Consider the following 22,932-nt stretch of genomic DNA (forward strand, 5'->3'; position numbering starts at 1 on the left):
CACACACATATTCTTTTTCAGATTCTCCTCCATTATAGGTCATTATAAGAAAAAAATTTTTAACTGTTAACAGTGAGAAAAGCATCTTATTTTCCCCAAGAGGTTATATTTCTTGAACTTTTGCTCTAAAATGGGCATCTTCTTACAGATAATTAAAGACTAATAATTGTGATACTTGGGGCTTCCCTGGTGGTGCGGTGGTTAAGAATCCGCCTGCCAATGCAGGGGACACGGGCTTGACCCCTGGTCCGGGAAGATCCCACATGCCGTGGAGCAACTAAGCCCGTGTGCCACAACTACCGAGCCTGCGCTCTAGAGCCCCCGAGCCACAACTACTGAGCCTGCGCACCTAGAGCCCACGCTCTGCAACAAGAGAAGCCACCGCAATGAGAAGCCCATGCACCGCAATGAAGAGTAGCCCCCGCTCACCGCAACTAAAGAAAGCCTGCGCACAGCAATGAAGACCCAACGCAGCCAAAGATAAAAATAAATAAATAAATTTATAAAAAATAAAAAAAAATTGTGATAATTTTTAAATAATTTAATAATTACACATAATTGAAAAAACCCAAACCATACACCTGGATAGAGTAACAAGTACAATCTTTCCCTGTTATGCAGAATTAAGGAAAAACCTATTTGGACGAGACAGTTTTAGCCTCGGTCTCACCAGTTGCCCCAGGGAAGCTCTAAGATGCTTTTCTTTGCAATCAGTGTCATCTGCAATTTGTCATCATATAGCTATTTTCTTGCTTATTTGTCCAGTGCTGTGTTTCTGACTACCCTATACTCTCTGATAGGATGCAGGACAGACATGTGGCTAGCAAGCGCTTGGAATGTAGCTGGTCCAAACTGAGATGTGCTCTACGTGTAAAATACACACAGCGTTTCAAAGATCTAACACGAGAAAAAAGACTATAAAAACATGTCATCGATAATTTTTAAATATTAATGACATGACACAATATTTTCGATACACTGGGTTCAATAAAATGTTATTAAAATTAATTTCACCCAATTATTTTTACTTTTAAAAAATGTAGTTACTAGAAAAGCTGTAGTGACATTTAGCTTGCCTTATTTTGCTTGGACTGCATCACCTTGTCTCTTTTATTTACCACTAAATACCCAGCGCCTAGCACCTTGCTTTACACCTAGTAGGTGTTAACTATTAATTAAAAAGAATGATGAGCTTAAGAGGCAAACCAGCCTTATGTGAGCTCAAATCCAAATCTGAAGAGTGATAGCCATTCCCCGCCACCCCCCACCCTGCAACAGAATCCTTCCAATGTCTTACATGGAACCCCAATATATGGGACAGATCAAAGGGGGGCTGTTGTGGTTGAAGTGGAGGCACGGGGACCAGAGTTGCCCATCCTTAGTCCCTCCCCGCCCCCACTGCAACCTCCAGGGCTCCCAAAAAAGTTCCAGGATTCTGGAGAAGACTGACACACAGTGGACTACAGGATCCCATGGAATTGTTTTTCCTATGAGCTGCCCTGTATTCTTTCCATCAATTCATTTTCTCTTACTCCAGAGGCAATGAAGCTTGTCCCCAAAGAAACTCACATGATACAGAAGTTGGTACCAGAAGCGGGGTGATGGAGGCTGGGTGCAAAATCAATGTCTCAGTACCTTTCCTAACATGGAACACTGGGGCAGGAAGCGCCCCCGTCCCTCCGTCCCACCCAGGGAGCGCCACGCGGGTCCCTGGATAAACTCTTTGTGTGTTCCTCTTCCCCGGGGCTAAGTCTTGGGGTGAGGGGTTGAGGGGGAGGTGAGGGGAGGACCTGGGGGTTACCTCTTCTAGACAACGGGCCTCTTCTTGTTGGTTCTCTTTCACAAACTCTTCAAGAGGATACTTCAGCCGTGGGAATGGTGCAATGGGCCAGTCGAAGGAAGGGATGTCGATCTTGTGAATAGCTTTGGAGTGCGTGGTCGCTAAGCAACCTAAGCCCAGCACAACAGAAGAGCAGAGGTTGGCTCAGGGAAGGAGGACGGATGGTCTCTGAGGAGGAGATGGGGCAGCCCAGGGAGGTCCGGTGCCTGCAGAACCCCAGTTCTGGGAACATCCTGAAGCTGAAGTGGCACCCATGTGTCTTAATCTGTGTGTGTGTGTGTGTGTGTGTGTGTGTGTGTGTGTGTGTGTGTGTGTGTGTGTGTGTGTGTGTGTGTGTGTGTGTGTGTGTGTGTGTGTGTGTGTGTGTGTCTTTGCTTTCTGATCTATCACAGACTAACACAGATTTTGAAGGAAGAGAGACAAGGATTGAAATCCTAGCTCTGCCCCTGCATGGGCTTGGAATGTTCCTTCCCTTGCCCAGCCTCAGTTTCCACATCTGCAAAGTGGCAACAGCCGTCCCCAGTCTCCAGGGAACGGTATGCAATCAAAGAGACAATACGTGGAAGCCGCCAGCGCCAGAGCAGAGGCAGCCGTCACTATTGTTGTTGTTGTTATTATTACTCTACCTGCCACCTTGGGATCTCACGGCCCTCCTTACCCATGGTCCTCCCATGGAAGGCACCCATGAAGGAGAGGATGCTGTAGTCGGGGCACCCGGGGGCCTGGAACCAAGAAACAGCTGTCAGTCAGGGTTGTGACCTGGGGACCCACATGGTGGCCCCCACGAACCTCGAGGAGTACGAAAGTCTCAGGAGAACCGGGATCCCCTCTCAGGCAGAAGTTACAAACTGGACTCCAGAGGTCTGTATCCAGCCCACACATGGTGTTTTCTGTTTGTTTTTTATCAAGAGATTTCATGAAATAGATATCCTGAACCTCTGTCTTCTCACAAGTTCTGCACCACGTGGGCCCATTTTTCTCGGTCAAGCCTGAAGGTGGGCGGGCACGCTGGCCCTCACCACCCACCTTTCTCCTTTCCATCACTGGCAGGCGTCCGCAGGCTTTTCAAACTCCCCTGCCTCAGTCCCCCTGCCCCCCCGACTGCTCCCACAGCCCACAGATGGGCCAGGTGCTGGTGGTGGTACCTGCCTCCTGTGACCTGAGGTTGAGCTGGGCCCCACACAGGACATGCCCAGGCTTTGGATGAGGTCTGCTGGGCCAGAGCGGGAGGGTGGGACACCCAGCTTTCCCTCTCCCCACGGGGCTGCCCCTGAGCTCAGGAGGGACTCATGAACCCCAGTCTTCTTCCAGCCCCAAGCGAATGGCACAGCAGCACTGCCTTCTGACCCTCCAGCTGGCAAGGGAATCAGACCTGCCTCCAGTGACTCAGGAGCCGCTGGGGACACGGCAGAGGCCACCTTGGGGGCCCCTGAGTCTCTGGGAGGTTGTATGGCATTTTCTCAGGCCGGCTGATCTCCACTGGGTCCCTGAGACCCCCAGGAAAAGCTCCAAGACCTCTTCCCACAAATCCCAGAATGCCCTCTTGTCATATGCCTTTGTTAGTCTCCAAATGTGATATATAGGGCGTAACTTGTTTTACTGCACTTCACAGATGTTGCACTTTTTTACAGATTGAAGGTTTGTGGCAACCCTGCATGGAACAAGTCTTCTGGAGCCATTTTCCAACGGCATTTGCTCACTTCGTGTCTCTGTGTCACATTTTGGTAATTCTCACAATATTTGCGACTTTTGGGTTATTATTCTGCTTGTCATGGTGACCTGCGATCGGTGATCTGTGATGTTGCTACTACAGCTCCCTGAAGGCTCAGATGATGGTTAGCATTTTTCAGCAATGAAGTATTTTTGAATTAACGTGTGTACATTTTTTTAAGACGTTAAGGCTATTGCACATTTAATGGACTACAGTATAGTAAAAACATAACTTTCTATGCACTGAGAAACTAAAAAAAATCATGTGACTCACTTTATTGCGACATTTGCTTTAGCGGGGTGATCTGGAACCGAACCCCCAGTATCTCTGAGGTGTGCCCCTATGCTGATTTACATGGTTGAGAGCACAGTGCCTATGCAACTTACATCCCACTGTTTTCACTAAATTATAGCACACGTGTCTCCAGGCCAAGAGAAACCCTTTGTGATTGTTCTGGCTGCAGAACTTTGTGTCTGGACACAGTGGGTAACTGAATTCAGTGGCTCTCGATCTGCAAACACCTGCCCCCCCACCCCTTTTTTTAAGCGGTATACACTTCTGCCTCAATCATAGTGGGATTTAGGGGAAGGACTGGCCTGCTCTGATTGAAGCTGGCTGGGAATCTTGGAGCCTTACTTGGTCTTCCCCGTGCACCCCCGACTGTTGTACCCCAACACTGGCCCCCTTGGTGCCTCCCTGAACTGCTGGGGTTCCACTTGGAACCCCTACACTTAATCCATCTTTCCCCATTACTGGATATACAGGTGGTTGCCAATCTAAACACCAACGAGTGAACACCCTTGCACATACATTTGTGATGACATTTTGGATTATTCTAGAGAATACATGAAATGCCACTTTAGATGGGTCAAATACAGGCAGCTGTCCTGGGAAACTGATGAGTGCTAGTCGGAAGAGTTCCACTCGGCCGGCCTTGAAACCAAGGGAATGGACTAGGGGGTTGGAATGCTTGAGGATCCCTTGTTGTGGACTGAATGTTTAAGTCACCCTCAAGTTCATATATTGAAGCCCTAACCCCCAGTGTAATGGTATCTGAACATGGGGTCTTTGGGTGGTACTTGGGGTTGGACGAGGTCATGTGGTTGGGGCCCTGTGATGGGATTAGTGCCCTTATAGGAATGGACACCAGAGAGCCTGATCCCTCTCCCTGAGATAGATGGAGGACACAGTGAGAAGGTGGACATCCCCAAGCCAGGAAGAGAGCCTGCCCTGGGAAACTGGATTGGCCAGCACATTGACCTTGGACTTCCAGCCGCCAGGACTGTGAGAAAAATACATCATACATGTCTGTTGCTTAGGCCACCCTGTCTAGGGGTTTTGTTATGGCAGCCTGCGCTAACTAAGACACCCTCCTACTTGAGGAGGACAGGGCCCCACGCATGAGGAGGAGGGGATGCTGGGCTCACCTGGTTGATCATGCACGTCTCCAGCTCCTCCTTGGAGAAACCCGATTGGCCCCTTTCCTTGCTCTGATAAAATGGAACAGAACAAACTCTCAGAGATGCTCTGGGGCAGGAAGGGCTCCCACTTTCCACCCAAACCAACATCTAGTCAACGAGGGGATGCTTTCTCAAAAGCTGATCATATACGTGTCAACGTTACACGTATGGACTGAAGCATGAGACCATTCATTGTCCTTGTGATGAAATAAATAGATGGATGAATAAGTTGCTTTACTATTCTACTGGCAACAATGAAGATGAAGAGATGGTAGTTATTTCAGGTAACACAGTATAATGACACTGGCGAGGTTTTACACTACACACTGCCAGGATGTTTGGAAAACCCGGTCCAGGCAGTGGCCCTCCTTGGATTTCGACCATGGCCACTGATGTCCAGTACTCTGGCCAGCTGGGATGAACAGTCGGACAAGGGCTGAGTGTGTGGCTGGGGGCTGGGGGGCGTGTGTGTGTGTGTGCACGTTGCATGCATACAAGCCCCAAACCTCACCCGGTACCACATGAAGATGGTCTTGAAGGCGTTTTCGTTGGAGCAGGAACCGCAGGCCATCGTGATGAGCTGGGACATGCCTTTAGGAGCCACCTGTGGGAGGGAAACAGCTGTGGGCTCCCCACCCCCTCAGCTGGAGCGGGGCCTCTGCAGGGGCTGCACACTGGGCCCTGGAGGCTGTGGGAGGCTGGGAGGGAAACAGGGATGCAGTCCCAGAGGCAGTCTGACTGGGGCGGGGTGGACGAGAGGCCCCAAAAGACCCCAGGTTGGAGGCCAGACAGGAAAAAAGGTGAAGAAAAGCCCAGACATCCCTCCTGACGCAACCTCTGCCCAGAGACACCCACATTTTACAGGTGGGAATTCGGGGTTCTGAAGGACTCTAATCCTTGTAGCAACTGAAACCCAAAGGAGGACTGAAGGGCACAGGCAAAGGCCCTGTCGTGGGATCAATACTAAATTCCCCGGGTTCCCTTTTTCCCGCACACAAGGGATCCCAGCTTTTCTTGCAAAGGAAAATTAAAAAGACTCTTCATGAAAGAAACAGCACGAAGAGCAAGACTGAAGTAGAAACATCCCATCCTTAATCATTATGGATCTCAGTTCTTTCCTTCCCTGCTGCTCCAGCCTCCTGGAGACCAGAGCTGCGGGCCAGCGTGGTGAAGGGCAGAGGTGGGTTCTCACGGTGGCAAGCTGTCCCCACAGACTCACTGACAGCAGGGACTCCCGGAGCTTCTCCACAAAGTTCTCAGGAGGAAAGACTCCGAGGGCAGGTCTGTTGATGAATGTGCTCTGCAAAAAAGCCAGGAGACCAGCAGTGACTTCTCGACCTGACCCAGCTCCCACCCACCAGCGATGCTTTTCAGAGTGGATGTGTTCCACGCTGTGGGGAATGATATAAATACTTCCCTGCGTTTTTAGAGAAATCCACTAGGATTGCTCTGGGTTTAAAACAAAGTGTCAATTTCTTGGTTGGGATATTGCACTATCACTAGGTAAGATGCTACCATTGGGGGAAACTGGATAGAAAATACATGGGACCTCTTTGTACTATTTTTTGCACCTCCCTCTAAATCTGTAATCTTAAAAAAAAATCAGAATGATTGAAAAACAAAAAATGGACGATAACAATTACTGGTGAGAATTCTCATTCACGGCTGGTGGAGATGTAACGTGGTGCGGCCACTTTGGAAGACAGGTTGGTAGTTTCCTATAATGTTAAACAGACACACACCCTATGACCCAGCAGTCCGCTCTGAGGTATTTACCTAAGAGAAAAATGACAGCATATGTCAGACGAAGATGTGAACGGATATGAAGGTTTGTTGTGGCTTTTATCTTCAGTTGCCAAGAAATGGAAACAGCCCAAATGTCCTTCCACTGGGGAAACGATAGATAGACCGTGGTATATGCACACCGTGGAACACTGCTCAGCAATGACATGGAACAATCTACCCACACACTTAACAACACGGGAGAATCTCAAAGTCACGATGCCGAGTGAAAGAAGCTGGAATGAGGGTCACCCACTGCAGGGCTCCATTCCTACGACATTCTGGAAAAGGCAGAACTATTGGGACAGAAAACAGCTCATGGCTGTCAGGGGCTGGGGTGCGATCGGCTACCCATGGGCTCAGGGGAATGTTTGGGGAGATGAATGGTTTGTGTCTGGATTTTTTTGGATTGTGGTTAAAACACAAGTAACATAAAATTTACCATCTTAGTCATTTCAAAGCATATAGTTCTCAGTAATGTTAAGAATATTCATATTGTTATGCAACCATCATCACCATCCGTCTCCAGAACTCTTTCATCTTACAAAACTGGAGCTCTGCCCCTACTAAACACTGACTCCCCATTCTCCCCTCCCTCCAGCCCCTGACCACCAGCATTCTACTTCCTGTCTCTGATTTTGAGGCTGCTAACCACCTCAAATAAGTGGAATCAAAAAAAAAAAAAAAAAAGTGGAATCAAACATTATGTGTCCTTTTGCGACTGGCTTATTTCACTTAGCATAATGTCCTCTAGGTTCATCCATGTTACAGCATACGGCAGATTTTCTTTCCTTTTTTTTTTTTCCTCCTTTCCTTCTTAAGGCTGAATAATACTCCACTGTATGGATATGCCACATTTCCTGTATCTGTTCATCTGCTGATGGACACTTAGGTTGCTTCCACCTTTGGGCTACTGTGAACAGTATGAATATGGGTGTGCAAATGTCCGGGTTTTGACAGTGGCTGTACAATTATGCATTTTTTTAATTTTTTAAATTTTTATTTATTTATTTTTTGGCCGCGTGGCTTGTGGGATCTTAGTTCCCCGAGCAGGGATCAAACCTGTGCCCCCTGCAGTGGAAGCGTGGAGTCCTAACCACCGGACCACCAGGGAATTCCCAGATTATGCATTTGTTGAAACCACAGAACTGTACCTGCAAAGGATGGATTTGACTGCATGTGAATTACACTTTAATTAAAAAAAAAAAAACGGGGAAAAAAGAGGCTTCAGTATCTCTGCAATTTCTAAATAGAATGAGCCTTAGGAGAGCAATCTGATGAGGGAGCTGGTTAATAAATGAATGAGCTGCATATGAAAAAGCAGTGTTAGAAAAATTCCTCCGCCCCACCCCCGCCCCGCACCATTTTGATAGATGTGCGTCCAGAGAAGGATTTCCCTCTGTGAGGAAATCAACAATGCAAGCCTGACGCTAAACAGACACTTGCTTCTGATACCCAGGATAGAGGGAGTGTTATTTACAACAAAAAAGAGAACCACTCTAAATGCCAACATTAGGTTAAGTAAATGAAGGCGCATTAACTGAAGGTGATGTTGTATTGCCGGAAAAATGTCGTGTAAAAAGAATGTTACAATTTTACTTTAGGGTTCGCTGAGTGTTGTACCTTCTATGGGTTTTGATAAATGTATAATGATGACACGTGTCCACCATTATGGAAAAGACACAAATGGAAATGCAAATGGGGATAAGAATAGAGCGGTCCAGTCCCTCCAGGTCTAGCCAGTGCCCCCTGGAAGGCTTGGTAAGAGTCTGGGAGGGGTCTGTCTGCTCAATGGACAAGCAATGAGGTCATCAGGAAGTGGATTTGGGTAATAGAAAGGGATTGTACTAAATGCAATGCAGCGTACTGGATTGGATTCTGGGGACCAAAATCATGGACACTAGTGGAAAAACTGGGGAAATCTGAATAAAGTCTGTGGTAGGTAATGCACCAATGTTAATTTCTTAGTTTTGACAAGGGTACCATAGAGAGGTGAGGTGTTAACCTTGGGGGAAACTGGGTAAAAGGTAGATGGGAACTATCTTCACAACTTGTAAATCTGAAATTAGTCAAAAATAAAAACACTGAGTCTGGAATTCCCTGGCGGTCCAGTGGTTAGGACTCGGCGCTTTCACTGCCGAGGGTGCAGGTTCAATCCCTGGTCAGGGAACTAAGGTCCCGCAAGCCGAGAGGCACAGCCAAATAAATAATAAAAATAAAAACATCGAATTAAAAAGTATGGAAGGTTTGATTGAGCCTGGGATTTGGGAACTTCTCAGGCACCCCTCTCTCTCTCGGACTCAATCGTGTAATAAACTCAGTGCAAATCCAAATGGGGGCATCACTCCATCGGAGGAAACCCAAGGATAGGAGGCCCCAGCACTCATCCTTCTGGTGGCATTGGGATTTGGCGTGGCCCACTAGAGTTCATGGCAGGCTCATACCTCTGTTGCCTCTTCTTCTTTGTGACCAGCTGGGTGGGTCTAGGATAAGCGGTGGAGGGAGTTAACCGTTTTCACTGTAGAGCTGGGGAAACGGAGGCCCAGAGAGGTCAAGCATCCTGCCTCAAGTCACACAGACGGGAAGGGGCAGAACCACGACTCAAACCCAGGTTTGCTGACTTCAGATCCCACCCTCTGCCAGATGCCGCAAGCAGTCTCCACCCGAAATGTCAGTGCCGGACACGAGTTTACTTGGCACAGCCCAGAGACCTTGGGTGGCCTGTGGGGGCTGCCGAGGGGCCTTTTGTTTTGGCTTCGAGTTATTAATGGGGCTCCAAAGAAATCAAGCACAGCACGAGATCAGGGTGGAGGCGAACTGCCATCACTGGCAGCGGGGGAAGCGGCTCACAGAGGGGATGGCCGGGCTGGCAGCATGACTGCCTATCTGGGCCCAGGGAAGATGTGGAGGTGGTACTCCTGTTTGGCAAAGCGTGATATTCATGAAGAACAGAAGATACCTGGGACTTTGGGTAGCAGAATCAATTGAGGACAGGTTTCTAGAATCCTCGCCATCAGACCTGCTGTAGTGGGAAGAGAATGAGCTTTGGTTTAAGTGGCTGTGCAACCGGAGGCAAGTCACTTAACCTCTCTGGTCTTCAGAGTCCTCATTTGCAAAAACGAGGATCCCTTCTTGGGTGCTCAGAAGGAGCCAGTGGGAAAACACAACATACAGATGAGGCAGGAGCTCAGTCTTGAAGGACAGAATCACGCAGGTGAAAAGGCCTGGAGGTCACACTGATGTCTCAGCTGACCAGGCCAGCTGCCCTCCAGCCAGCCTAGACAAGGTGCCACGGATGTCAGTCGGCACTCATCACACATTGCAATGGCGGGGCATGTGCAATGCCCAATAATTATTGTGTAACCTGTGGGCAATGTAATGAGGTGGCCCTGGTGACATAAGAAGTTCTAACTGGAACCCAGATATTGGATCCAGGTGACATGGCACATGAATAATGGATGATGTGTTTGGGGTACAAAAGGGTTGATAAGCCCTTCTCAGAACTTCAATGACTTGGCAGGAGCCTGCCCAGGACAGGTAAAATACCTCGACCACCACCTGAGCGCAGTTCCCGCCAAGAGTTTGGAAGACCCAAGATGTCAATCAACGGTCGTCTGGTCTGATGCCCCAGATATACTCTGCTGAGCCTGTGGCGGTCAGCTGTCACTTCTCTAAGGTTGTGCCGGTCCCCGTGCCCTCTGCAGGACGTCAGCACAGACTGTGATCTAGACCATGATCCAGACTACGGTCTAGATGGTGATCTAGACGGATCTAATCTGTGATCCAGACTGTGGTCTAGACTGTTCTGGACTGTAATCTGTGATCTCGCCATCAAATCCAGCACCAAGGACAGTGCCCAGCACATAGTAGGCACTCCATCCATCAGTAAGCAAACAGATGTCAAGAAGTGAGGCCGAAGAAGCAGAAGCCAGATCACAAAGGGCTTTACACTTGCAGTGGAGGAGCTGGGATGCATCCTGAAGGCAGTAGGTACCAGGAGAGGGTTCCAGGCACAGCGCAGCTGGGAGGGTGGTCTGGAGGAGGTGAGAATAGACGTGGAGGTGGGAGGGAGTGATGAAGAGGGGCTGTTGAGGAAACTCCAAGTGGAAGTTGGGGGCAGAGCCAGGACAGGCCCAGGACTGGGTGGGAGAAGGGAGGATGGGGGGTGGCATCCAGGTCCAGGTTCCGGGCAGGATGGGTGGGGGCAGGGCATCCCCCGAAATCAGAATCCCTGGGCCTGGAAGTCACGTGCTGCTGGGCAACTGTGCCTCCGGAGGCAGCTGACACTGCAAATGTGTCTGGTGTGTTTGTTGACATAGTTTTTTAGCACCAACTGCTGAGGCATCTGGGATCCGCAGAACGTTTCGAAACAAAGCGGGGCTCTGAATGTAAACACACGCCTGGAGCCACCGACGGGCCTCGCCAGACACCCTCCGGAGGACGCGGCTTCTGCTGGAGCAGCCCCTAGACTTGTCAGCTAATTGGAGGTGAGAACCACGTCCAGGCCCCTCCCAGGCGGGCACACCCATAGGTAAAGAGGACCCGAGTTCTTTCCTATTATCTTCTGCTGTTCAGATTCAAGGGAAAACGTTTAAGACTGGAGAGTCGGTTCCTGACGTGGTCGGGCTCTCAGGCCCCCTGCTTTTCTTTGATTTCCTTTTAGGAATCACACTCTTTGTCATGTGTGGACACGTATGTGACACCTGAGAAAAATGAAAGCCCCAATGACAGGCAATGCCCGGGAGGGTGGGGAGCGGCCGGAGCTCTCACACTGCTGGAGGGAGAAGATTTCCCACCCCAGTTTGGAAAACTGTCCGGCGGGATCTGCTGAGGCCAACTGTGTGCGCTCACTATGGCCAGAGACGGACTGGCCTTGTATCATGGGACGCGTGAATGTGCCATTGAAAGACACACTGGAAGGTTCACAGTAGCAAGCGACCCAGATGCTCATCAGCGGTAGGCAGGATGTTAATTGCAGCGTGTTCACACAATGGAATGATTAGAGCCAGGAGGATGGATCCTCTGCGGCTACCAAGGATGCATCTTCAGATGGATTTTGAGTGAAATAAGCCAGACGTGATAAAGGGCACAGCCGGTACAATTCTACTCATGTGCCGTTAGAAGCAAGGGGAGTGGTCGGCCTAATTTGGTCTGGGGGAATAGGAACTGGGTCAGGGCATGTTGAATTCAGTGGGGGTGAAAAGCATCTTACCCTTGTGATATAGAAAGCACAGACATCTCTATGGTGCTTATTATCTACGTATGTACCACATCGTATACATATATACCACACACCATAGGTGTGTTGTAGGCACAATTATGAAGATGCCCCAAGAAGATGTCCCAACCCTCATTCCATCCCCGGGACTGTGAATATATTGGCTTGGCCAAAAAGTTCGTTCGGGTTTTTCTGGGGAAATCGCAATGAACTTTTTGGTCAACCCAGTATCACACGGCAGAGGGGACTTTGCAGACGTAAGTAAGCTTCGTATTCAGTTCAGAAAGGAGACTGTTCTGGATTTTCTGGATGAGCTTCGTGCAACCACACAAGCCCCTTGCCGAGGGCAGCGGCAGAGAGAGGGATTGGACCAGCCGTTGCTGGCTTGACGACGGAAGGACCACGTGAAACAAACCCTGCCAACGACCTGCCCGAGCCCCAGAGCGGATCCTCCTCCAGAGCTTGCAGCTAAGAGCTGACCTCAGCTTCGTGAGCCCCAAGGCAGAGCACTCAGCTGAGCCGGCCAGACTCCGGACCCACAAGATCTGTGAAACCGTAAATGCGTGACGTTTTAAACCCCTAGGCTGGCGGCAGTTTGTGATGGCAGCAACAGGAAACTAATGTCTAAAAAGGCTCCATAAGGGCATGATAATTGAAAAAAGAAAGTTGGGAAACACTGGGTTACAAGGGAAAATTCATTCAGCAGTACACTCAGCATGTAGGCATGTCTCCACGTGTGTGTTACAGCCAGTGTCATCAATCATCAGCGGCGCCCACAACACAGAAGAATCTGGCTCCAAATGTTAACAGTGCCGAGGATGAGAAACTGTGTGTCACCTGCCCCCTGCCTGCCACTCCAGTCATACTTGGATCCTTCCTGGCCCTCTCTGCCCCGGCTGTGCTGTCCTCTTTTGTTCCTGAAGCTCTCTGCTCCTCTCCCTCCCACCCTCCTCTCCCTGCAGGGACCACTCTTCCCTGACCCCCGGCCCCTCCATCCCCAGAAAGCCCAGCTCCTGTGGGTTTTATTCCCAGCACCTCCTCTAGCTGTGTGACCTTGGACAAATACTTAACCTCTCTGTGCCTCAGTTCCCTCCTCTGTAAAACAGGGATAACAACAGTAGCTGCCTCATAGACTTGGCAACATTCAATCTGTGAAGTGCCAGCCACAGTGTTTGCACATATTATGCTCGTAACTATTGTTCATTATTATCATTATCACTGTTTTATGCCCACATAACACTGACTGCCTCGGTCTGTAGCACTTAGTATGTTTGCAATTCTCTACTTATGTGTGTGGCTAACTGGCTGCCTCCATGGGAGCAGGGCTCACCCAAGGCGTACCAAGCACTTAGCGCATAGTATGTGCTCAATAAAACCTTAAGGGATGACTGAAGGGATGGACTATTTCCAAAGGCTGCCCCAGTGATCCTCTGAATCTCTGTGAACACTGCATAACCCGGGGACTCACCACATTTTGAGGCTGTTGGATGAGTTTCATGAGAGCAGGATGATTGTAACCTGGGGAGAGGAAGATATGGTTAGAGACCAGCATCAGATCCGGGGGTCCCATGCCCCTCCCTCCCATTGCCTGCCCCCTCCCTTCCCTTCCAACCCTGCAACTCTCTTTACACACAAAGGCCCATTCCTGGGACCCAGCCCAGATTCCCCTGACTCAGAATCACTCAGGGTGAGGCCCCCAAGTCTTCCACTGGTTCTCTGGATGACTCTGATGTTCAGGTGGGAGACACACTGGACTAGACAGACAGTGAATGAAGGTTAAAGCTAACTCGGGACCAGGGTTGGGAGGGTTCCCCAGGCCTGCGTGACGAATTGCAAACGTGGTCCTTGCCTTCCCCGCCGGTGTCCACCGCTTGAGTCAAATCTCAACAGGCATTCGGTCAGGGACTGAGGGAGGGAAGGATGCTGGCTGCACTCTGCGACCAGCACAACCGGTGCTGCCTGAACACATTTGCTCATGTCCAGCCTGGGCCTGCCACCCCGCGACAAGGCCGAGGATGCCCTTTGATTCCGCAAAATTGCTCTTCTACGAATTTATCCTACACGTGGATAAAAACCCATGTAGGGACTTCCCTCGGGGTCCAGTGGTTAAGACCCTGTGCTTCCACTGCAGGGGATGTGGGTTTGATCCTTGCCCAAGGAACTCTGATCCCACATGCCGCAGGTGGCATGGCAAAAAAAGACAAAACCCAAAAAACCTGTGTATACCTACCTTCATGGTGACTCGCCAACATCTGCAGGCTTGAAAGCAACCTAACGTCCATCAACAGCAGATCAGTTGTTGCCAGGATTAGCAATACTGAACACAAAGTCTCTTGCACATAGTAGATGCTCGATAAAATGGGATATTATAGAGGAGGGAAGAGTAAGACAGGGCCACACAGCACTGGAGCCAGATGTCCTGGGCTCTGCAGAGCCTCTACTGCCATTTACTGAGCATCTGTGTGCAGGGGGCTTTCTGTTCCTTATTGCTAATCCTGGCAACAACTTGCGCAGGAAGGCCAAGTTTGTAGGAGGCACTGAAGTCAGGAGACCAGATGCAGGACCCTCAAAGGCAGATGCCAAGTGTTCAGCCCGATAGATATTGGTTGAATGATGGAACAATGTGAAGATACAGTAACACAGGCTAGAACTCAAAACTGTTACAGATCAGAAAACACATCAGTGACTCTTGGAGCAGGAAGCAGACTTTGGAGAAAAACCCCCAGTCTTCAAGTATCACATTTTTTTTTATCATGCATATTTTGCACCTACTTTCTTTAAACCAATTAACTTTTTAATTTAAAGAGATTTACTTTGGGATTTCCCTCGTGGCCTAATGGTTAGGATTCCAGGGTTTTGCTTCCATGGCTCGGTTCGATCCCTGGTCCGGGAACTGAGATCCCCACAAGCTTTGCAGAGAAGCCAAAAAAAAAAAAAGACTTACTTTTGAACGGACACTTTCTATCACTAGGGTAAGAAAGCTGCCCAAGGCTCTGAACCTGGGGCCTGATCTCCTCCATAACAAGAGATTAACAAGTGTAGATTCAGGTGTTAAAGACCCAGCATCACCCAGGGGAGACTCTCTCCTGATGGAATCAAAGAGTGAACAGATTTGAAAAGCCTGTGGTTTCACTCTGCGGGATGCAGGGAGCGTGGGTTGGGGCAGTGATGTGGGGACCAAGGGAGAGAGTAATTAACATTGTTCCTCTGCCTCTCCACTCCACTCCTCCCCACCCCACTCACAGCTGTGCTGGGACCAAGGCTGGGGAGTGCTCAGTACTCAAGGAAGGAACACTCTGTGGGGCTTTTCCAACTGACCTTTGGCTAGAGGTCTTCCAGTTCTGACTCTTTATCACGCTGCCTGGGTATTTATGACTTTTCTGCCTCAGTAGATAAGGCAGTTTCAGGGAATCAAATTAAGCCACAGATGCAGCATTTCCTATTGGCTTCAGAAGGAGAGATGAAAGCAGAGCTGGCCCTCTGATCAGGAAATCCTATGCCTGGGCTTTTGATGCCATGGGCCCCCGCACTGCAGGGCAGGGGCGGCTGTCTGGGAGGCTGCTATTACAGAAGTCAGTTTGAGAGGCAGAGTCATTGGTTCAAATCCTGGGCTCCCTGGACAGCTGGGGGAAGCTGCAACCCCTTGAAACCTGGCTCCCTATCAATAAACTGGAAGTGATAGTAAAAGACCCGATGGTATAGGACGGTCTTAGGGATTACCTGAGATAACATGGAAGGCAGACAGTAATTTCTCAATAATTATTAGTTTAAAAAAATCACCTCGGGCTTCCCTGGTGGCGCAGTGGTTGGGAGTCCGCCTGCCAATGCAGGGGACGCGTTTTCGTGACCTGGTCCGGGAAGATCCCACATGCCGCGGAGCGGCTGGGCCCGTGAGCCATGGCCGCTGAGCCTGCGCGTCCGGAGCCTGTGCTCCGCAACGGGAGAGGCCACAACAGTGAGAGGCCCGCGTACCGCCCCAAAAAAAAAAAAAAAAAATCATCTCATTGACTACAGATGTGGGAAAAAAGGTGGCCAGAGAGGGAATTTTTTTAGAACTTCTGGTCTTTTAACAGCTACTGCTAGCCTGATCCTCCCACCCCCCCATAGAGATACTGGCTGGCTGGGGATTGAAGCAGAAGGAGCCCTGGGTGGTTGTGGTGGGGGGTGGTGTGAAGGATGCAGAGGTTAGCTGGGAAGAGACTGGCCCACAGTCCCAGGAAAACTCGAGATCTTATCCCGTTCACTCCAACAGGATATGGAGAGAGGGTTTTGTAAATCTTGGACTCCAAATCGCCTTCAGAGGCCAAGGGATCTCTGAATGATGAACTTCCCCCAAACAATGAGTCATCTGCCAACTGTTGAATCTCATCCTTTTTTTTTTTTTAATTTGGCCTCACCGTGCAGCTTGTGGGATCTTAGTTCCCCAAGCAGGATCGAACCTGGGCCTCCATAGTCAAAGTGCTGAGTCTTAACAACTGGACCACCAGGGAATTCCCCACATCTCTTTTTTTTTAAAATTTTTATTGGAAAATAAAAATTTTATTGGAAAAAAAAGTATAGCTTTTTTTTTTTTTGGTATGATTCTTTTTATTTTTTATTTTCTGGCCGCACTGTGTAGCATGTGGGATCTTAGTTCCCCAACCAGGGATCGAACCTGCGCCCCTGCAGTGGAAGCGCAGAGTCTTAACCATTGGACTGCCAGGGAAGTCCCCTATGGGAGTATAGTTGATGTACAATGTTGTGTTAGTTTCAGGTGTCCAGCAAAGTGAATCAGTTATACATATACATATATCCATTCCCTTTTTTTCTTTTTAAGATTCTTTTCCCATAGAATCTCATCTTAATGGGAAATAAATAGGTTCAAGGGACTGGGCAGGGGGAAAGCAGAAGAGGCATGGGGACCTAAAGGGGGGTCTCAGGGGAAAGACTCCAGGCGGCTGAGTGCAGGGGCTTGGAGGGGGGTGGGGAGCTGTTGATGGGGAGCCTAGGATGTCTGCCATCATCCACTAAGGGACAGGTTTCATCCGACGCTCAGCCTACAAACCAGCGGATGCCATGGGTAATCCATCGCCCCAAGAAGCATCGACCGTCCGAGCTACCAACAGCAGCCACCTGCACGTGCCAATCAGCCCTGTCTGTCCCGTCTGCCACGTCCTCCTGCAGCAGCACAGCCTCGCTCTGGATGGCCAGGAGGGGAGCCTGGTAAGGCAGAGGCTACTGGTGCCCCTCCAGGTCACCTTTCCCGGGCAAGCCACCCCTCTCCCAGCTGCTCTGTGTGTGTGTGTTGGCGGGGGGGGGGGGGGGGGGGGCGGGGGCAGCGCTGCTAATGGCTCCAGCTGCCTCCTTCTCTGGAAAATTGCCCCTGGTGAATGGAAGTTGCTTCGCCCAAGAGATGACACAAGTCCTTCCCTCTGGCAGCTGATGGGCAGGGACCGACTGGCCCAGGGGTACCAAAAGGCCAGCCTCTTTGCCTTGGTCTGGGACCGACTCTGGGGTGCAATGCCCGCTTCAGAGACCCCCGTGGAATCAGGCTGTGGCTGGTCTCTGGCTGAGACCTCATCCTTCTTAATTTCCCTTTGCCCTCTGCTCTCTCCCTCCCTGCCCTTTCTCCCAAGAGCTCTCCCTCAGTTAACCACTTGCACCAAATCCCTGCCTCAGGATCTTCTTCCAGGAATCCTAAGACTGCTGACATTGGACATGGGTTCACATTCTACCTATGCTTCCTCTCCAAGCTTTGCTCATCTACCTACAAAATGGGCATATGTACCCAGATCCATACTTGTGGGGTTTGGGGGAGGAGTAAATGAGAAAAGACATGTAAAGTCCCTAGTAATACATGCTCTACGAATGACTTGCTCCTTTTCTCTGCCCTTGAGGGAAGTGTCTGGCTGCACACAAGGATGCACATCTTGGAAGGAGTGGCTGAAGTCTGGAGAGCCACAACTACACAGAGACAGAGGCTACATTCAGGGACTGATTTTCCAGCTCTTACCTATGGGGACAGAGGAGATCTGGGAATAAAGATCCAACATCCGGTTGCCATCCACGTCCACCAGGTAATTGCCTCGGCTCTCTTCGTAATTGCAGAAAAAGTGCACAGCTTCTGCATTCTTGGGGAAAGGAGAGACTGGATCAGGCTCACTGCAATTCCTTAGACCCTCAGTCTTTCAGGATTAAGCTTGAATTGATGAAGTAAGCCATGTCCTGCCCATTTATGGACACATGGATGGTATCTGTGGGTGCTGGCAGTGTTGGATTTTTTGCCCTGCTGGTAATTACATGGGTGATTTGCTTTATAATTGTTTATTAGGCTGTGGATTTGTATTTTATGATTTTTTTCTGTATGTGTTTTATATATCACAACAAAAAAGATGGAGATATAACTCTGAAGAAGATTCTGAAAAGTTAAAATGTATATAGTAAGCCTTAGGGCCTAAGAAAACTAAAAAATATATAGTGATTATGAAAGAAATGAAAATGGTACACTAGAAGATATTCACTTTATGTACAAAAAATTAGTAGAAAATGAAGAGAGGAACAAAAAAGACGTGAGACAGAGAACAAAAAATAAAACGGAAGCTGTAAATACAACTACACCAATAATAACATTAACTGTGCATGGATTAAGCAATTCAATAAAAAAAATCAGAAACCATCAGACTGGATAAAAAGATTCAGTTAAAAAAAAAGTTAAAAAATAAGATTCAGTTATATGCTGTCTACATGAGACATACTTTAGATTCAAGAATACAAATGAGGTTGAAAGTAAAAATATGGGAAAAGATATATGATTCTCACAGCAATCATAAGAAAGATGCCATGGTGTCTACTAATATCAGACAAAATTGACTGTAAAACAAACAAAATGTTCCTAGAGGTAAAGAGAGGCATTTTATGATGACAAAAGGGTCCGTCCACTAAGACGACTATAAACATATAAGCACCTGCTAACACAGCCCCAAAATACATGAAGCAAAACGCAACAGAATTGAAGGGAAAAATAATTCTATAAGACTAGTTGGAGACTTCGGTACCTGGCTTTCAGCAACGGATTGAACAAACAGGCAGAGGATTAACGTGAATACACTCCAGATCAATAGATCTCACAGACATGCATGGAACACCCCACCCAACAACAGTAAGGTTCATGTCCCTCTCGAGCGCATGTGGAACATTTTCCAGAATAGACTATATGCTAGGCCATAAAAAAGGCTCAATAAACTTCAAAGGATTGAAATCACTCAAAATAAGTTTCCAACCCCAACAGAATGAGATGAGATTAGAAATCGATAACAGAAAGAAGTTTGGGGGGCTTCCCCGGTGACGCAGTGGTTAAGAATCTGCCTGCCAACGCAGGGGACACAGGTTCGAGCCCTGGTCCGGGATGATCCCACATGCCGCGGAGCAATTAATCCTGTGCACCACAACTACTGAGCCTGCAGTCTAGAGCCTGCGTGCCACAACTACTGAAGCCCACATGACTAGAGCCCGTGCTCCCCAACAAGAGAAGCCACTGCAATGAGAAGCCTGTGCACTGCAAAGAAGCATAGCCCCCGCTCACTGCAACTAAAGCCCGCGCACAGCAATAAAGACCCAACGCATCCATAAATAAATAAATAAAATTTTAAAAAATTTAAAAAGAAAGAAAGAAAGAAGTTTGGGAAATTCACCAAAATGTGGAAATTACACAACACATAAATAACCAATGAGTCAAAGAAGAAATCACAAGGGAAATTAGAAAAAAAATGTTTAGATCAAAAGTCAGCTGCATGGGCTTCCCTGGTGGCGCAGTGGTTGAGAGTCCGCCTGCCGATGCAGGGGACACCGGTTTGTGCCCCGGTCCGGGAAGATCCCACATGCCGCGGAGCGGCTGGGCCCGTGAGCCATGGCCGCTGAGCCTGCGTGTCCGGAGCCTGTGCTCCGCAGCGGGAGAGGCCACGACAGTGAGAGGCCCACATACCGCAAAAAAAAAAAAAAAAGTCAGCTGCATGTTTTTAAAAAAGAGCCAGCACAGATTAAGTGTTTGCCTCCTTTGGTGAAACTGTAACAAAGAAGCAATGGAAGGATTGTTATTTCATCCCCACTCACCTGAATTACATTCAGCTGTTTCATTAACTCCTGCAGGAGAGAAGAGAAATGCATTAGAGCAAGGACACATGCTTGCCAGAGCAGCTTAAAATCTTTCATGTTTTCCCAATATTATAAATATTTTTAAATTGCTTAAAAGAATTAGTGGGCAGGAAACAATTCCTGCCAGTTAAATTACCAGTACAACAGACAGGCTGGAGGTTTAGACACTTCAAAGATTACAGTCAAATAAACTATTTAACAAAAAAATTTAAGCTGAAGATATTTATCTAATGTCCAGAAAAGCATGGGCTCTCTTTTTATTAAGGGGTAAAAAAAAAGGCTTTAACATCCCATTAGGAAAATAAAATTAACTGAAAATAGAAATTTGCACATCAAAGAACCATTTATAATTATAATCTGAACACCCCACTTGTACAATTCCACATAGAAACCGGGAATTACAAACTAGTGGTTTTACTATTACAAGGATTTCTTCTTTAAAAACAAGTCAACATAAAGTAAACTTTAGCAATTAGTGTCATAAAACTATGCATTTCCACGTAAAAATACAAAATAATATTCATGACAAGAATATGAAATTTATTCCAAGTATTTTACGATTATTAAATTAAAATCCACCCTCCCCAAAACAAATATGCATGAAAAAAGTCTTTTGTCAGCAAAAGACTATGCAAAATAACTACAATCATTTACATCGGTACAAAGATTTCTGTATTTATTAAATAGTTTCAATGACAAAAGAGACAGCTTTTGACTTAAAAAAAAAGACACTGTGGATAAAATCTGCAAAATATGCAAAGAAAATAAATTTGTATTAAAAAGGTTTACACTGTTATATTTTAGGTGCAAACATTAGAAATAGTATTGCACATTACAACACAGAATCAAGGTTAACCAGCCTTCCAAAGTGTGTCGTATGCAGGTTTTGTAGCTTCTTTGAGGAGAAGCAGCAACACCCCTCACTCACCTGTGTCTCTTCCATCTCACAGGCTAACATCAATTCCAGGGATTCAGAGCTACTCTCATACACCCTGTACTGTCACCCTGAGGGCTTCTCTGTACATCATTCCCCTTGCCTAGAACAGAATGCACTCCTTCATCCAATTCCTCCTTGTGGCCCTTTAAGATCAAGCTCAGTGGGGCATGTGCTATACACGCCCTGTGCCATATCACATCGTCATGTTCCTTCACTGTTGTTGGAATGCTGTGCCCCAGCCCCTGACTCTGGACTCAAAGCAAGCCATGTAACTTGCTTTGGCCAACAGAATGAAGTGGAAATGATGGTGGGCCAGTGTGGAGCCTAGCTCAAGAGACCTACAGCAAGCTCTCCTCTTCGGTCACTGTGAGAACAAGCTCAGCCTGGCTGGCTGGAGCATGAGAGATGCACAAAGCAGAGCCAAGTCACCACAGTGACCCAAGACAAGCCTAGCCAGTCATCCCTCAGGCATGTAGATGAGCCCAAGAGAGCTGCCTACCCAACTGCCAGTTAACCCTGGATGCATGAGCAACTTGTATGCTGCTGAGGTTTTGTGATTGTTTGTTACACAGCATTATTGTGGCAATAGACAACTGATACATCTCCTCTGAGAAGACTTCTTTGGCTTCTTATGAAGGAATGGCTTGGTTTAAGGTTCAGGATCTCTAATGGTGAACTCTGAAAGGAGCTAAGGATACGGGGCCCTCAGCTTGGCTGTGTTCTTGCCCCATGGACACTTTTTGCTCTTTTCTGAAACACACCATTCAGCTGTGCTCAACTCACCAGAGATCTAGGCCCTGGGACTTCCGTCTTCATCAAAGGCCCATCATAATCAAATTCAATGTCGACTTTGGCTGCGGCCTGACTGATGTGTCTGGATCCTGCAGTAAACAAAGACGGTGAGAACCCCTGGGGACAGCAGATGTGAGACTCCTGCCCTTATAACACCCAATGTCCCTAACAGAGGCAGTGCCAGTACCTCAGCCCCATCCCCGCCAGACTGCCCCAGAACTCTGAGTGTGGCCACGTGGGCACCACAAGAACCCTGAGGATTTAAAGAAACGGGAAAGCCCGGTGCCAGTGAAGCTGTAAGCAAGAAGGCATGCTCACGTCCTGCTGGTGTGAGGATAAGCTGATGCCGGCTTCCTATTCCTTTCGAGTGAGCAATCTCAGTGTTTAGGATTCATCCCAAGAAAATAACGGGACCAGTGCACAAAGATATAGGTTAAAAATATTGGGACTTCCCTGGCGGTCCAGTGGTTAATACTCTGTGCTTCCACTGCAGGGGGCATGGGTTTGATTCCTGGTCGAGGAACTAAGATCCCGCATACGGCACAGGGAAGCCAAAAGAAAAAAGAAAAAAACCAAAAACACACAAAAAATATTTGTCATAGTATTGTTTCTAACAACAACAAAGAGGAAACAACCTAAATGTCCAACAATGGAGAGTTGCTGAATAGAATATGCCACATTCTACCATTTCACAGACAGCAGAATACTGGGAATATTATGTACCCATAATAAAAATTATCCAAATTTTGTAAAAAAATTTAATCTATATCCATATGTATATATAGACCTGAGTTTCTCCGCCTCGGGCCTATTGACACTGTGGGCTGTATCTTCTCTGCTGTGGGAGATCGCCCTGGGCACTGCAGGATGTTTAACAGCCTCCCTGGCCTCCACCCACTAGATGCCAGTAGCACCCACCCAGGAGTTGTGCCCCTAGTTGCATCGATCAAAAATCATCCAGGAGAGAATAAGCAAATGTCTAAATTCAGGTGGTCCTCACTTATAGATTTTTTTGGTTAAAAAATATTTGGGGCACAAGTGATTTGCTTGAAACTGATTTCA

General features: G+C 48.0%; 1 protein-coding gene and 1 long non-coding RNA gene across 3 annotated transcripts in view; one reads left to right on the forward strand and one right to left on the reverse strand.

The window, feature by feature from the left end:
- Window positions 1-22,932, reverse strand: part of ABAT (4-aminobutyrate aminotransferase) — an 88,117-nt gene that overhangs the window by 11,189 nt on the left and 53,996 nt on the right. For both annotated transcript variants that reach the window (XM_030883915.2, XM_060285100.1), the window contains 9 exons: window positions 21,862-21,959; window positions 20,100-20,129; window positions 18,004-18,121; window positions 13,480-13,529; window positions 6,231-6,311; window positions 5,523-5,615; window positions 4,979-5,041; window positions 2,499-2,562; window positions 1,802-1,950 (listed from right to left, as the gene is read on the reverse strand). In XM_030883915.2, coding sequence (XP_030739775.1) covers window positions 1,802-1,950; window positions 2,499-2,562; window positions 4,979-5,041; window positions 5,523-5,615; window positions 6,231-6,311; window positions 13,480-13,529; window positions 18,004-18,121; window positions 20,100-20,129; window positions 21,862-21,959 — 746 coding nt within the window. The remainder of the gene's footprint in view (window positions 1-1,801; window positions 1,951-2,498; window positions 2,563-4,978; window positions 5,042-5,522; window positions 5,616-6,230; window positions 6,312-13,479; window positions 13,530-18,003; window positions 18,122-20,099; window positions 20,130-21,861; window positions 21,960-22,932) is intronic.
- Window positions 2,216-18,291, forward strand: LOC132593490 (uncharacterized). The gene is made up of 3 exons (XR_009559082.1): window positions 2,216-3,564; window positions 17,047-17,213; window positions 17,888-18,291. It is a non-coding gene; the product is annotated as an uncharacterized lncRNA (long non-coding RNA).

The sequence above is a fragment of the Globicephala melas genome, chromosome 15 (genome assembly GCF_963455315.2).
Source record: "Globicephala melas chromosome 15, mGloMel1.2, whole genome shotgun sequence".
Lineage (NCBI taxonomy): Eukaryota > Metazoa > Chordata > Mammalia > Artiodactyla > Delphinidae > Globicephala > Globicephala melas.